General features: G+C 41.9%; 2 protein-coding genes across 7 annotated transcripts in view; one reads left to right on the top strand and one right to left on the bottom strand.

Moving 5' to 3' along the window:
- B3galnt2 (beta-1,3-N-acetylgalactosaminyltransferase 2) overlaps positions 1–2,642 on the top strand; it is an 87,115-nt gene extending 84,473 nt beyond the window's left edge. The window contains exon 12 of the mRNA XM_078023083.1: positions 2,304–2,642. Within this exon, the coding sequence (XP_077879209.1) occupies positions 2,304–2,306 (3 nt within the window). The 3' untranslated portion in view covers positions 2,307–2,642. The remainder of the gene's footprint in view (positions 1–2,303) is intronic.
- Tbce (tubulin folding cofactor E) overlaps positions 1–9,695 on the bottom strand; it is a 53,258-nt gene extending 43,563 nt beyond the window's left edge. For 2 of the 6 annotated variants that reach the window (XR_002483441.3, XR_013426629.1), the window contains exon 1: positions 9,215–9,695. Coding sequence is in view for 1 of the 6 variants with exons in the window: in XM_078023076.1 (XP_077879202.1) it covers positions 9,215–9,432 (218 nt within the window). In the remaining 5 variants the exon portion in view is untranslated. The remainder of the gene's footprint in view (positions 1–9,214) is intronic. The other 4 variants (XR_013426628.1, XM_078023076.1, XM_078023075.1 and 1 more) reach the window with 2 other exon arrangements.
- Positions 9,696–16,156: the final 6,461 nt, after the last annotated feature.

Here is a 16,156-nt window from a genome sequence, read left to right as displayed (position 1 = left end):
GCCCTTGGGCTCAATCCCCAGTACCAAACAAAAACCAATTAAATTTAAAATACACACACACACAGAATTCTAAAAATAAAGACAAGGTCTTAAAAGGTGCCTGGGTATCTTTAGTGTCAGGATGGATGAGGGCCTGCAGCTCAAGATATGTTGGCATCAGAAATGGGTATCTGGCCAGCACAGTGGCTCATACCCATAATTCCAGCAACATGGGAGGCTATGGAAGGCAGGACTGCAAGTTTGAGGCCAGTCTCAGCAACCTAACGCTATCTCAAAATAAAAAGGACTCGGGATGTAGCTCAGGGTAAAGTGTGCCCGAGTTCAATCTCCAGTACCAAAAAAAGAAATGGGTAACCTAGAAGTCATCAGAAACTAATACAGTAAGGGTGGATGAGACCAAAGGTGCATTGGAGGAAAGAAGAGAGGAACCACGGTAGAACCCTAATGAAAGGGAGAGGGAAGAAAACCCTAAGGAGTGAGATGAAGAAGAGCCAGAAAGGAAAATAGAAAGCCAGACTCTGGGGTCTTGGAACTCAAGAGGCAAAGCTTACAGAAGGGGCAGAAGAGCAACAGTGCCAGATGCTGCGGAGAGCTTGCAAGATCAGAGCTCAACTTGGCTTCCTCTTGCTGGACAGATATGGTTCACAAACACAGTCTCAGAATAAAACTTGATTTTTCTTATAAAAGGTTAGCAATGTGGCAGTGCAAGAATTTCCTTTTCCCAGGGCCTCATGCATGCCAGTGCAAGGATTTTTAGATGCATGCTACAGGTCTACTAAACAAAAAAGTTCTATATTTATGTAATACATGAAGGTAATAAAAGCTTAGATTGTGAATCACAGCTTCTTGGGTCATAATCATAGTTTGCTTGTATGTGGGCTACTGGAGGCTCTGGCACGACACCTGTCCACCTCTCCCACCACAGAGAATGGGAGACATTTCTTCTACTCCTGGAATTGTCTGTCACGTACGCCCATATTATAGAACAGTGTGAGCATTATTATCTCAGACTGCAGAACGTAAATTTATCAGATTTCAGTGTTAGTTCCTGTTAATCAAGTCCTCTGGCTTTCATAAAATATATTTTCCCAATTCTTGTGAGAAAAATCCTATTTCAAATGGAGCTGAATTTGTTGAAAAATGGGAGGAAAGGTACACATTTATGAATATGCCAAAATGAACCCCACTGCTACATAAAGCTATAATGTGCTAACAGAAACACTAAAAAAAAGGGGAGGGGGACAAGGTTGGGATTGTAGCTCAGGGGTAGAGTGTCTGCCTAGTCTGCGTGAGGTTCTGAGTTCAATCTCTAGCACCAAAAAAAGAAAAAGGAAGACAGCAAGGAGCCGGAATCTCTAGATCTAGATCCAAACCTGCCCAATAGTACTGAAAAGCAAAAGAATCATTCCAGAGCCTAAACGTGGTAGGAAAAGTTTAGACGATTTTGAGGTAAGATCCATGCGCTGGTAGGAACTGGTGGCGGAACCTTGAGTTTTAGGAAGTACAGAGACAGAGCTGCTAAGAGGTCTGGCCAAGGCTATGTTCAGAAGCTGAGTTCTAGTCCCTGAGGAGAGAGAATTAATAAATGGTTGTAGAATTCCATTCCTACAAGGAATTTCCATTAACTAGAGTGCATGGATTTATCTAACCAGAAACTCTTAAGGCCCTACCATCAGTCTGGAGCTCTGGATGGGGCTCAGCCCTAACTCCCCACCTTGAAAACTGGGCTACCAGTGAAAAAGAACAGAGTGATGATCAATGGGTGAGTAAAACCAAGTGAGCAATTACAAGAGGAGGAAGACACTAGGAAACCATTCCACTGACACTCTTAACATGTACACATAATTCACGAATTATGAAGTTCCATGTGCTAGATCCTCTCTGATCTCCAGTAGCATTTTTTTCATTCCCACAAGCATGCTACAGCCACAGGACCAATTACATCAGCAGGTATAAAATATCTACACTTGCCAGGCGCAGTGGCACATGCCTATAATCCCAGCAGATGGGGAGGTGGAGGCAGGAGGATCGATCGTGAATACAAAGCCAGCCTCAGCAAAAGCAAAGCACTAAGCAACTCAGTAAGACCCTGTCTCTAAATAAAATACAAAATAGGGCTGAGGATGTGGCTCAAGTGCTCAAGTGCTCCTGAGTTCAATCTCTGGTACACTCCCACCAAAAAAACAAAAAAGACACCTACGGTCAATCATCAAGTGGCTCCGCATTAAGTCAGTATTTTGATGATCCTGCCCAAGCTCTTGACTCTTCAAATAATGTTTCTTGATGCTGTGATTTTTCTTCAGTGATGACTTGAAAACTGGATCCATGTCTCAAGAACTACGCCTCAGCTCCAAGGCCTTTACCCTGTTTCTCTGACCAGTAAATGAGTCCCTGCTTCCTGTTGTTGAACCTACTTGATGCCATTACTGGCCCCACTGCACCTCTACGGCCCACTGCTGACACCACCACTTACATCCTCCCTACTCCTACCTCCACTTTAGTGTTCAAACTGTCCTGAAGTTAGCAGCCCACCTAGATTTTCGGTAATTGCCTGCACTGGGTTTCTGAGAGGGATCTTTTCTGTGGTGGTAATCTGGATGCCTTGAAACCTTCATTAAACTGGGATACCTTTTTTAAACACACGTGTTTGCTAATGAATGAAGGTAGACCATTTAGTTTTGGAGTAACTCTCCTTATTATTCTTTTTTTTTTTTTTTAATATTTATTTTTTTAGCTCTCGGCGGACACAACATCTTTGTTTGTATGTGGTGCTGAGGATCGAACCCGGGCCGCATGCATGCCAAGCGAGCGCGCTACCGCTTGAGCCACATCCCCAGCCCCTTTATTAGATTATTCTTAAAAGAAACAGACGGGGGTGGGGGTGGGGGTGGGGGTGGGGGTGGGGGTGGGGGTGGGGGTGGGGGTGGGGGTGGGGGTGGGGGATGGGGGGGCTGTGGCTCAATTGTAGAGCACTTGCCTAGCATATGCAAGGGACTGGGTTCGATTCTCAGCACCACATATAAATAAATGAATACAATAAAGAGCCACCAACTTCTTTAAAAATTAAAAAAAAAAATAAGAAGAAAGAAATAGGCAGGATTCATAGCTTTGATAAACCCAACCTGATCTTTTATTAAAATTGGAAGCCATCTTGCCACAAAGCCATGAAAAGCTAATTTCAGCCTTACTACAAATTACTGCAAATTCTGAACCTGCTTGGAATGCCTGCCTGTGCCTTGAACTCACCCATGCCTGGCTCTCTGACCAGATAGCAGCCCTCTCTGAAACTTTAGTGACATCTCATAAACATTGGCCTTCCCTGGCCAGACAACTACCCTCTCTGAGGCTCTAATGGTCCTCATAAATTCTGATGTTGGGGCCAGCAAAAAATGTAAACTACCATTAGTGTGATGCTTGTCAGAGTTCTGTTATCTGTAACCCCCCCTTTGTGTAACTTTCTGGGCTATAAAGCCGGGCTGTAGGAAAGCTGGGGCTGCTGTCTTGTTCCCCGCTGTTTTGGGAAGGAAAGGCAGCCCGGCTGGTCGAAATAATAAGCTTACTTTAATTTGATTTTAATTGGAGTCAGTGGTCTTTTCTTGCGTCCTGGTCTAACAGCTTTATGCCTATAATCCCAGGAGACTTGAGAAAGGAGGATCTCAAGTTTGAGGTCAGCCTTGGCAACTTAGTGAGAGCCTGTCTTAAAATAAAAACCTAGAGGGGCTAGAGCTGTGGCTCAGTGGTAGAGTGCTTACCTCACACATATGGGGCACTGGGTTCGATCCTCAGCACCATGTAAAAAATAAATGAATAAATAAAGGTATTTAAAAATAAATAAATAAATAATAACAAGAAAAGGGTTGGGGAGGCTGGGGTTGTGGCTCAGCGGTAGAGCGCTCGCCTCGCATGTGTGAGACCTTGGGTTCCATCCTCCTACATAAAAATAAATAAGTGAAATAAAGGTACTGTGTCCAACTACAACTAAAAAGTAAATATTTTTTTTTAAAAAAGGCTGGGGATGTATGTCAGTAATAGAGGACCCTTGAGTTCAATTTCAATCCCTAAACACAGCACGCGCACACACACACACACACACACGCATGTGCGTGCACGTGTGCACCATGAAATCTACCCATCATCTTTTAGTATTGCCCTCTCCAACTGTGACCCACCAATGTAGTCCCTTTCCAGTGGACAATGGAATATTTGAAGGACATCCTTATGTTATCATTTCTGCTTTCCCTCTACCTGTCTTTGTACCAGGTAAACATTCACAGGCCTTTAAACCATCCTCATAAGAATTGTAAGTTTTCAGGCTAGGATTATAGCTCAGTGGTTGAGTGCTTGAGTGTGAGGCAATGGATTCAGCACCACATAAAAAAATTAATTAAATAAAGAGATTGTGCCCATCTACAACTAAAATAAAAAAAAAAATTCCAAGTTCTCAGGTACAGCGGTGCACACTTGTAATCCCAGAAGTTTGGGAGGTTGAGGCAGGAGGATCGGGAGTTCAAAGCCAGCTTCAGACTTAGCAAGGCACTAAGCAATTTAACAAGACTCTGTCTCTACATATATTTAAAGTCTATAAAAGGGCTGGGAAGGTTGTTTCAGTGTTTAAGCACGTGGTATCAAAAAAAAAAATTCCAAATTTTCCCTATAATTCATTTACAAATTCCACTGATAAATTTTAACACCCAGAAATGAAAATCATGTTACAAATGTGACATGTGACCTGTCTGGGTATTCAATGGTCAGGATACCACTCACCCACCAGCATAGACTTAACAACACATTCGCCTTTCTCCCTTTTCATGGGAAAGACAGTTGTAGGAGATTAAGGTTGCAAGGAAATAAATACCAAAGCCATTTCTGATTACCACCATCTTCTGTCCATAACACTTAAATAAATATTTAAATTTCACTATAATTACATTACCCTAAGAATGGTTTTTACTAGTTTTAAGAACCCTTTTAATTTTCATTAACATGTAAACAGATTTTATTACAATTGAGATACATACTTCCTTTATTAAACATTTGTTTTCTTTTCTTTTTGGTACTAGAGATTGAACTCAGGGGCACCTGACTGCTGAGCCACATCCCCAGCCCTATTTTGTATTTTATTTAGATACAGAGTCTCACTGAGTTGCTTAGCACCTTGCTTTATGATGAGGCTGGGTTTGAACTTGAAATCCTGTCTCAGCCTCCTGCAGCTGGGATTACAAGCATGTGCCATCACACCTGGCTATTCTATAAACACTTTTGAACAGGGCTACAGAATCATCATATTAATCGATACAATGTTCAAGTGTGAGCCAGGCATTGTGGTATACATCTGTAATCTCGATGACTTTGGAGGATGAGGAGGAAGGATCTCAAGTTTGAGACAAACCTCAGCAACTTAGTGAGACTCTGTCTCAAAATAAGATAAAAAGGGTTGGGGATGTGGCTCAGTGATAGAACACCCCTGGGTTTAATCACCATTACCCAAAACCAGCCAAAACTCTGGGAATGCTGAGTCAAAGGTCATATGTATTTTACATTTGAGTAGCTAATACCAAATGTCCCTTTATAATGGCAGTTCCAATTTACAATCCCATCAGGAGTATTATGAGGGAAGCTGAGTATCTCTCCTTTTATGTGAACTACCCATTCATGTACTTTGCACATTTCCTACTAGTTTATTTATTTATTTTTTTCTCATCAGTCTGAGGTTTTTTTCATTGTTGTTGTTTCTTTTGTTCTGAGATGGGGTCTCACTAAATTGCCAAGGTTGGCCTTGAACTTGCCATCCTCCTGCCTCAGCCTCCAGAGTAGCAGGAGTCACCACAGCTGGCTCCCTCATGATCTTAATAATAACTACATGATTCCTCAAATTAATTTTAAAAAACTAGAAAAGCATACCCTAAAGCAGCTATTTGCACTTACATGTTTATAGCAGCATTATTCACAAAGGGCCAAAAGATGAAAGCAACCGAAGTGCCCTTCAATAAATGAATATGGTGTGCATGTGCGCACAAAGGAATATTATTCAGCCTTAAAAAGAAATCCTGACACCTGCTACAACATGGATGAATCTTGAGGACATTACGCTAAGTAATGCCTAGCATGTGTGAAGCACTGGATTTGGTCCTCAGCACCACATAAAAAATAAACAAATAAAATAAAGGTATGCATGCCTGTAACCCCAGCAGCTGAGGAGGCTGAGGCAGGAGGATCGCAAGTTCAAAGCCAGCCTCAGCAACAGCAAGGTACTAAGCAACTCAGTGAGACCTTGTCTTAAATTAAAAAAAGGGTTGTGGATATAGCTCTGTGATAGGGCAATTGACCAGAATGTGTAAACACACATGCACCAAAAAAGAAGAAAAAAAGCTATAGTGAAGATAAATCTTGCCTCAAACTGTTTTTTTTTTTTTTTGTACCTGGAATTTAACTCAGGGTCACTCAACCACTGAGCCATATCCCAGCCCTATTTTATTTAGAGACAGGGTCTCATTGAGTTGCTTTGCACCTCCCCACTGCTGATACTTTGAACATGGGATCCTCCAGTCTCAGCCTCCTGAGCCCCTGTGATTACAAGGATCTGCCACTGTGTCTGGCTCTTGCCTCAATCTTTAGAGGAACTTGAGTGACCCTGATCAAGTGTGATGAAGTAAATCACCAACATGTGAACACTGTAATCCCAGTTGCTGAGGAGGCTAAAGAAGGAGGATTCCAAGTTGTAGACCAGTCTGCACAACTCAGCAAAACCCTGCCTCAAAAATTTAAAAGATTAAAAAAATAAAAAAGAGCTAGGGTTGTAGCTCAGTGGTATAGCACTTGCCTGCCATGCATGACCCTGGGCTGTATCCCCAATATGGAAGGGAAAAAAAAAAAAAAAGGAAAAAAAAACAAACATTATTGACTATTTTTTTGGTACCAGGGATTGAACCTAGGGGAACTTACCATTGAGCCACATACCCAGCCTTTTTAATTTTTTTACTTTGAGACAGGGCTTTGCTAAATTGCTGAGGCTAGCTTTGACCTTGCAAACCTCCTGCCTCAGTCTCTTGAGCTGCTAGGATTACAGGCTTGCACCACAGTACCTGGCACATTATTGACTTAAAAAAAAAAACCAAACAAACAAAAAGAAAACCCTTTCTAACTGAAAATTTTTACTAACTTTTAACTGAAAGTTAGAACTTTCCTTAATTATGTACATAGACATAAAATATCACAAGTTGGATTAGCAGCCTCTGAGATTCTCATCTTTAGAAATCATAAATATTTTTATATCATATTACAGCTGTTACAGATTTCTCAAAGTATAGTTCATATCCATCACTATTTCAAAACTAAAATATTTCTTAGACCTACTAGGCCTGAGGCAATAGCTCAGTGATAGAGCGTGCCTACCATGCACAGGCCATGGGATCCATCTCCAGTACCTTAAAACAAACATAAAAGACCTGACACCTAGATCTTGTTGCTTAATGTGTTAATAAAGAAACACATTATATTACTGTTTCAAAATATTTTGACAACTATTTCATGAGAGTAGTTACCTTTGAAATCTTATGTATTTATTTTCTGTAATTAAATAGTCTATGAAGGAGTCTACAGGCTTTTCAGACTAAGAACTGAGAAAACTGGAGAACATGAAAGGAATTCAGGGGTTGAGTATCATCAACAAAGCAAAAATTTAAAACTAAATTATGCACTTTGCAAAGACGCTTTCATTTTATCTGAATTATGCAATATTAGTTGAAATTCTTATTATTTTTGTGATTTTTATTTTGAGATGGGGGTCTTACTAATTTCTGCAGAATGACCTTGAATTTGCAATCCTCCTGCCTCAGTTTACAACTGGCTGGGATTATGTGAATAGGTCACTGTGCCCAGACCATAACTGTTACTTATTTATTTTTTTGAGGTGCTGGGGACTGAACCCAGGGCCTTGTGCATGCAAGGCAAGCACTCTACCAACTGAGCTGTATCCCCAGCCATAATTGTTATTCTTTAAAAGTAGAAGACCTGTTGGGTATCCCCAGCCATAACTGTTATTCTTTAAAAGTAGAAGATCTGTTGGACTCTAATCTCAGGGCCTCAGAAGGTTCAGGCAGAATTGAAAGACTGAGGCCAGCCCCAGCAATTTAGCAAGATCTTGTCTCAAAATAACAAATACAAAGGGCTGGAGATGTAAAGAGCCCCTCTGTTTTCAATTCCAGTATCCAAAAAAGAAAGAAAACAAAATCCCTGTCCCCATGAAGCTACTGGGGAGAAACGTGATAAAGAATAATGATAAGCACAGTGGATCTGTTAAAGAGGAAGGCCTCCCTGAGAAGGTAATATTCCAAAACCTGGAAGAGAGAGAGAAGGGATTGAATCATTGAGACCATTCCCGGCAGAGAAAAAAGTGTAGATAGCCTGGGGGAGTGCTTGGGGAGGCAGGCCACACAGCAGTCAACAGATTAGTAGAGAGGACATCCAGCATTTAGGTCTCCAAACAGTTGGCTTTACTGAGTGAAATGGCAGATCATCTGATTTATTTTTTCAGAAGGATCCCTCTAGGGATGCTAACAGACCAAAAAGAAAAAAAAAAGCAGAGTCTAGTTGGGTGTCCTTAGGCCAGGTGAGAGGTAACCGCAACCTGAACCACACGCAAAGGTGGTTCGGAGTGGACGGATCCTGCTGACAGCAGCTGCTGAAGCTCAGGGGAGAAAGCTGAGTCAAGAGGACTCCCAAGCGAGTTCTCAGTAGAGACAATTAAGTTCAACACAATAAACCTGCAATTCAAAAGGCAGACCATCACCTTGGATGGGGAGACCCCAGAGGCATATTGTTTATAACAGCACATCTCATATAAAACAAAAACACCAGGAAAAGCCACGAAGCAAACAGCAAGGACGGCGGCAGGGCCTGCGCACCCGGCGAGGCGAGCGGCCGCACCACCAGCCGCTTCCGCGGGCGGCGCTGCCACACCGTGTTCCTCCCCGGCTGGCGCCGAGCGCCGTGCGCGGGGCGGACGCCGACGCGGGCTCCAGCGGCTAGCTCTCCTAGCCGGGTGCCGACCGCGGCCGGGGATCCGCGCAGCCCCACCCCTCCCCAGCGACGGCCGCGTCTCCGCGGGCACCTCAGAGCCTGGGCTGCCGCCCGGGTAAATCCAGGAAGGGAAAGGACACAGTGAGGCCAGACGAGCCCCCAGTCCGACCTCCGCGGCCCAGCTCTCAAGGCTCACCTGCCAGCAGCAGCTGGTGGTCTCGGCGGCTGCCCCTTGACAGCGGAGGGCAGCAGAGCTTCCAGCCTCGAGCGGAAGTGCCATGGGGAGACCGGAAGTCCCGCCCCGCTGATCGAGCGGCGGCCGCAAGAGCTGGCTGAGATCCTACAAGTGTGCCCTAGGCCAGCCCAGCCCCGGCGCCGGAGCCCGCCGGACAGCGCGTCCCAGTGACCGCGCATCCTCCGGCCCAAGGGCCCTCGCCACGCGGGTTGCCAGCCCTGGAGAGTCAGGCTTGACAGGTGTGTACTACGTGGGCAGTGCGCAGTCGCGCGTTCCGGCCTCCCCTGCGGAAAAGGAAGGCCGGCTAGGACTGCAGGCGGGTGGAAGGCAGTATGAGTACCAGAGACAGAACGGGGAAAGCCGCCCCTGCGCACGACAATCTCCACCGTCGCCGTTCTCGGCGGTTAAAAATCTAGAGATTGGGCTGGGGACGTGGCTCGGATAGAGCGTTTGCCTGGCGTGCCGGGATTCCCTGCGTTGCCGGGGTGACGCAGCGCATCGTGGTGAGGACCGGCAGTGACACTAGGAACGTCTTGCGCGGGGTCTGGCACATGATTACAGCACGCGACGCCGGGTTAAGCGTGAGCGGTGTTGGAGAGTTTGCCTGTCAGGCGCCAGGTCGTGGGTCGTCTCTGCCGCAAAAGCAAGGGGTAAATTATCGAGGGCGTCACTAATCCAACCAAAGGCTGCTGCAACACGCATGCTGAACGTCAAGGTTGACCAGAATTTCAACTGGCAAAGGAGAGAGAGAGACTCCGGTTGTGAACCTGCTTTTGTTGGTAAACGAAAGGACATACACAGTGAATCTTGGGTCCTAAAAATAAACTTTCAGAAACTGCTGTTTGGAATCCTATAAGAATACACCATCCCACTCTTGCTTGGAGAATCCTCTGAGCCAATCCTCATTGTTGCACTTTTCCAATACAGATATAAAACTTCAAATAAGGATTTCAGATAACATTCCACATTTATTTTATATTTTTAGAGCTCTATCTGTGGATATGTATGTTTTGAGACCGGGCTCGAGATTGGAGGCCGGCCTCAGACTTGTAATCTTCCTCCGAAGTATCTGAGATTACAGCCCCGAAAAAATTAACCTCATCCACTAAATTCAGATGATCCATATAAAACATGAATTTTTCTTTATAAAATAATTTACTTTGTTAATTGTGATAATATTTACCCAGTTTTTCTTAGAATGAAAAGATGACACCTCTTCACTGTCAGTCTTCTCTCTTCATGTTGATCAGCACACTCTTACCTCAACTATGTTATCTTCTTCAAAGTAGTTGTCCTCTAAATTCTTCTCCCAAAGAGGCGGGTTTTAGGTCAGTGGTAGAGAGATTGCCTGGTATGCTCAAGGCTCAGCGTTACAATCCCAGCAATACAAAATAAATACGCTACCCTGAAATAAAGTCTTCCCAAATAGAAATCTATATGCTTGTCTCTTATTCCTCATCCCTCTCTCTTTAATCCTTTCCAGCCTGACACTTTGTCTATTCTTCCTCCAGTTCTTCCAAAATCACCTACTCAAATGTTATTAGTGACTTCATATCACCAAGGTGCTTTCTCAGTCCCCACATCCTTTGATTTTTGTACAGCATAGTTTCATAGGGTTAATTATCCCAATAGCTGTAAAAATCATACTTCAAACATTGTAGGAAAAAAGCTCTAACTCAAAATGTTTGCACTGCAATCCATTCTGAGTCCCATCATTCATGCAATAAGTAAATATTTAGTGAGTACTAGCTTTGCACTGAAGATCTAGCTATGAAAGGAGAAATGCAATATTCCAATCCTGGAGAGATGTATGCTTGATGGTGTGAGTTAGACAATATGTGCGGGGTACATGGCAGGCCAAGGCAGGAGGATCACCAAGTTCAAGGACAGTCTGGGCAATTTAGTAAAAGTAAAATATAAAAAGAGCTGAGGATATAATTTAGTGATAGATCACCCTTGAGTTCAATCCCCATTTATGAAGAGGAAAATAAAAAGTGGCTTAAACCAGAGAGGTAAGGCCAAAACTGAAAGAGGGGGTTGCAGCTACTCTGAGAGAGAGTATTAGAGTACCTTGCTTCCTTATCCACGTGTTGCATATCCAAAGACAAGATTAAAGCCCAGCCAACCAAAGGCCTTCTTATGACTTCACTGCTAAAGTCAAAACAGGAGCTTTTGCCTTTGAGGTCTTGGTACTTGGCTGATAAAGACATTGGAAGCCAGTGACCGTTTTTCCTATCATGGGAAAGAGTTTGTCCTTTAGCATCAAAGAATGAGGCCAACATTTTTTTAAAAATGTAGAACTAAGAGGAAAAATGAGGAGAGAATAAGTGATTTAACCCCCAGGACTTAACAATAACTAAAGTAAAAAAAAAAAACCCTGGATTTTCCAATTATAAGCTCCAGCTAATTCCTTTTATGATTAAATTGGTTTGACTTTAATTTCAGTTGCTTAGAATGGAAAGAGCCCTAGCTACTACAGAGTTCAATACTCACAACCTATGTATCAATTAGGCTGGGGGAAAGATAAAGATTAAATGTTTTAGATAAAAGAAATTTAGAATTAGGAAAGCAGTACAGTGGCAAGAGTATTATTATGTGCAAGCCCTGGACAACAAAAAAATTGAAAAATATGGGAGCAAAGATAGATTATGAAAGCACATGCCGGCAACTCAGGAGGCTGAGGATTACAAATTCAAGGCCAGTCTCTACAATTTAGTGAGGGCCTAAGCAACTTAATGAGACCTTATCTCAAAATTAAAAAAACAAGAAGGGCTAGGGATATAACTTAGTGGTAAAGTGCCCCTAAATTAACTCTCCACTACAGAAAAAAAAGAATTGGGTGGGAGAATATAGCCAATAAACAACAAAGGGTGTTTGTTATAAAGCTCAAGCCTCATTTATTTTACATATATTTATTAATCAAATAAAAGTGACTCAGGTCAGCAGTAGACATTTGTAACTTGTGTTTTTCTTTTAAAAGTGGTGTAGAGCCAGGTGCAGTGGCACATGCCTGTAATCACAGCAGTTTGGGAAGCTGAAGCTGGAAGACTGCAAGTTCAAGGCCAACCTCAGCCATTTACCAAAACCCTCAGCAATTTAGTGAGACCTTGTTTCAAATTAAAAAATAAAAAGGGTTGGGGATATGACTGATTGGTTTAGCACCCTGTTTAGACTCCATTACCAGTAAATAAATAATCCCATATTGAATAAATGTTCTCTAGCTGCCTTACAGTCAAGTCAGTAGCTTATTCAGGGCCTCTTGTATGTTGGGAATAACAAAAAAGACTGCAGTTGAGCCAGTCTTATGTATTTGAAAATCCATTACCTTAACTGAAGGCCATATTTAAGTTTCACTTTGAAAGGTACCTATTAAATACTTAGCTAAAAGCCACTTTCACTGATTTCCTATTGGATGGAAGGGAGTAGTTTGTTTAGTTACATCCTTACTATTATTTGTTATAAAGACATCTTAATTGTTCAATTCTCTAAGGTTAATTGACTTAGTATCTGTGGCACACATCTGTAATTCTAGTGCAGTGTGATTGCAAGTTTGAGCCCAAGGCTTGGCAACTTAGTAAGAGTCTGTCTCAAAGTAAAAAAAAAAAAAAAAAAAAAATTAAAAGTCTGAGGATGTAGCTCTGGTACAGCACCACTTGGGTCAATCTCTTGTACTGCAAATAAATACATTAAACAAATAAAACCATTTGTTTCTTATAAAGAATCGACATCTGCTGGATTTAGTTGCATATACCTATAATTCCAACAATTTGAGAAGTTGAGGCAGGAGGATCATGAGTTCAAAGCCAGCCTCAGCAACTTGGCGAAGCCCTAAGTGACTCAGCAAGACCTTGTCTCAAAAAATAAAAAAGGGGGGCTGAAGCTGTGGCTCAGCAGTAGAGAGCTCACCTAGCACATACAAGGAGCTGGGTTCTATCCTCAGCACAACATTAAATAAATAAATAAAATCAAGGTATTGTGTCCATCTACAACTAAAAAAAAATACCTAAAAGTAAATAAATAAAATAAAAAAGGGCTGGGGTGTGGCTCAGTGGTTATGTACCCTTGGGCTCAGAATCTGGTATCAGAAATAAAATGAGATATTGACATCTATATGTTAAGAGTATTTATTAGGCTAAATCTCTTGAAAACTTGTTAACTCTTTTAAATGTTTAACTATTCCCATTTTACAATTTCTTTTAAGCAACTCATCAAGTTTTGGTTAAGATTTTCAAACCACTTTTACCAGTTTACCATTACTACTACTTCACCATTGAAGTCCAAGTATCTTCTATTACTCATCATAGTAATTCTAATATCTTTGCATATATTTTTCTTTGTGTACACTGATATAATATGTAATTCAAAGATATTAAATTAGTAATTCTCCAAAGCAGAGTACTTTTAAAAAGAATGTGCCAGCTGCTGGCTAATGACATGAACCTATAATCCCAGCACTCAAGAACTGAGGTGGGAAGATCCCTGAGTCTAGGGAAGCAAGGGCAGCCTGAGCAACACAGCAAGACCCCATCTCAAAATTTAAAAAAAAAAAGAGGGGCTGGGGATGTGGCTCAAGCGGTAGCGCGCTCGCCTGACATGTGTGCAGCCCGGGTTTGATCCTCAGCACCACATACAAAGATGTTGTGTCCGCCAAAAACTAAAAAATAAATATTAAAACAAACAAACCAAAAAAAAAAAAAAAGAAATGTACGTGTTTCCAAGCTATCTCAGTGACAGAATGCCCATTAATCAGTGGTATGAAACACTGTACATAATTCACTTGAACTAAAGGGTTAATTCTGAAATTTATTAGATTATTGCTTATTGCACTTTTTGTGGGAGGAGGGTACTAGGGATTAAACCCAGGGGCACTTAACCGCTGGGTTACATCCCCAGCCCTTTTTTGTGTTTTATTTAGAGACAGGGTCTCACTGAGTTGCTAAGTATCTCACTAAATTGCTGAGGCTTGCTTTTAACTTGAGATTCTCCTGCCTCAGCCTCTCAAGTCTCTGGGATTACGGGCATGTGCCACCGTGCCTGGCTTGTTGCATTATTTTTTTTAACCAACTCATGTATAGTAAAACTATGCCATAACATTGTAGGTTATGTCCAATATATTCAATTACAAATTACTAAAAGTACCAGAGTGAGTCTGCAGTTAGCTAAGTGGGGGTATAGGGGTTGAGGTAGCCAAGTGCCAACTGCATTATATCTGAATTCACATTATTGTAGGGCCTCTTACTGTCTTTTTTTGTACACACTGAATATTAGCTATTGTGGCATACTGGGGAGAAGGATGGACTGAAATGGGGAGACATTACAGGAAGAAAACTTTCTGTTATTTTAATAACCAAGTGTTTTCCAAACTTTTAACAGCATCTAAGAGTGCATGAAGCATTAGAGACAGTGTGTACAAAAGAGCCCACTGCTTTGGCTTGACTCAAGGTCCTGGTGCTGCTTTGCAAATACTTGAAGAAAACATAAATATCTCATATTTGAAAGACACTTCATGAATCCCCCCCCCCTTTCCTCCTCTTTATACATTGATGAAAAGAGCCAATGGATAAATCTTGAGTATATAAGATGGAATGGAACAAGGCTTTCAAAATATAGAAAGTGAATCCAGGCATGGTGCCTCAGGATTATAATCCCAGTGGCTCAAGAGGCTGAGACAGGAAAATCACGAGTTCAAAGCCAGCCTCAGCAATGGTGAGATGCTAAGTAGTGAGACCCTATCTCTAATAAAATACAAATAGGGCTGGGGATGTGGTTTAGTGGTTGAGTATCCCTGAGTTCAATGCCCAGTACCCCCCAAAAAACAAATAGATATAGAAAGTGAAGGAATCAGGAGTTCCTTTGGCTTAGGGCAAGTCAAACTTTTGGGGGGACTAAAGGCAGACTATTTGAAGACAGACTTGAAATAGAAGGGAGGAAAATTAAGAGAGTTTACATTTCACGAAAGAGTGGGAATCAGGGGACATTAAATTGATAGTTGAAATCTTCTCTTGGAAAGATTAGATGAAAAATAAAGGGTTATTGGACTTCAATATAGTAAGTTATAATGGCCACAACAGCAATTCTGAAAACATTCCCTAGAAGCACTCAGCAGCAGAGCAAGAACGAAGTAGATGGTTACTTAGGCCAAGGAAAGGAAGCAATGATCTAAAAGTCTTCCTTAAGTGAATGATAATAGGGTGTAGGTTAGGGACAGAAGGAGGTAAGGTAGGAAGAGGTCCATAGAGCAGAACAGAGAAGAGCAGCCGAATTTCAGGTCCTGCTGAAGCTGAATATTAATTCCAGCTACTCCAGAGGTTGAGGCAGAATGCAGAGTTGGAGGCTGGCCTTGGCCATTTAGTTAGACCTCATCTCGACAAAAATAAATCTTGCTCAGGTAATTGACCTTTATATTCTTTTGAATTTGGAAAATAAATGAAATCAATTTGTATTTTGGAGATGTATTGACTAGAAAAATTATGTTTTATCTTTACTTTTTTTTGGTATTGGGGATTGAAGCCAGCCGTGCTTAACTATTAAGTCATATCCCCTACCCTTTTTTAATTTACTTAGATACCAGAAATTTAACCCATGGACACTTTACCACTGAGCTATATCCCCAGTGCTGTTTATTTTTTGAGACAGGGTCTCAGGAAGTTGCTTAGAGATTTCTAAGTTGCTAAGGCTTGTCTTGAATTTGTGATCTTCTTGCCTCAGCCTCTAGATAGTCTCTGGGATTACAGATATGTGCCATCATGCCCAGTCCTTTTTATTTATTTTGAGACAGGTCTTGCTAAGTTGCTCATGCTGGCTTCAAATAAGAGTAGCTGGGATTACAGGTGTGGGCTACCACACCTGGCAAATACTCTTACTAAATGGTAAAACCCAATTCTTACTTGATCATGACAAGAT

Source organism: Ictidomys tridecemlineatus, chromosome 10 (genome assembly GCF_052094955.1).
Source record: "Ictidomys tridecemlineatus isolate mIctTri1 chromosome 10, mIctTri1.hap1, whole genome shotgun sequence".
Lineage (NCBI taxonomy): Eukaryota > Metazoa > Chordata > Mammalia > Rodentia > Sciuridae > Ictidomys > Ictidomys tridecemlineatus.
This window is presented reverse-complemented; position numbering and strand designations above follow the sequence as displayed.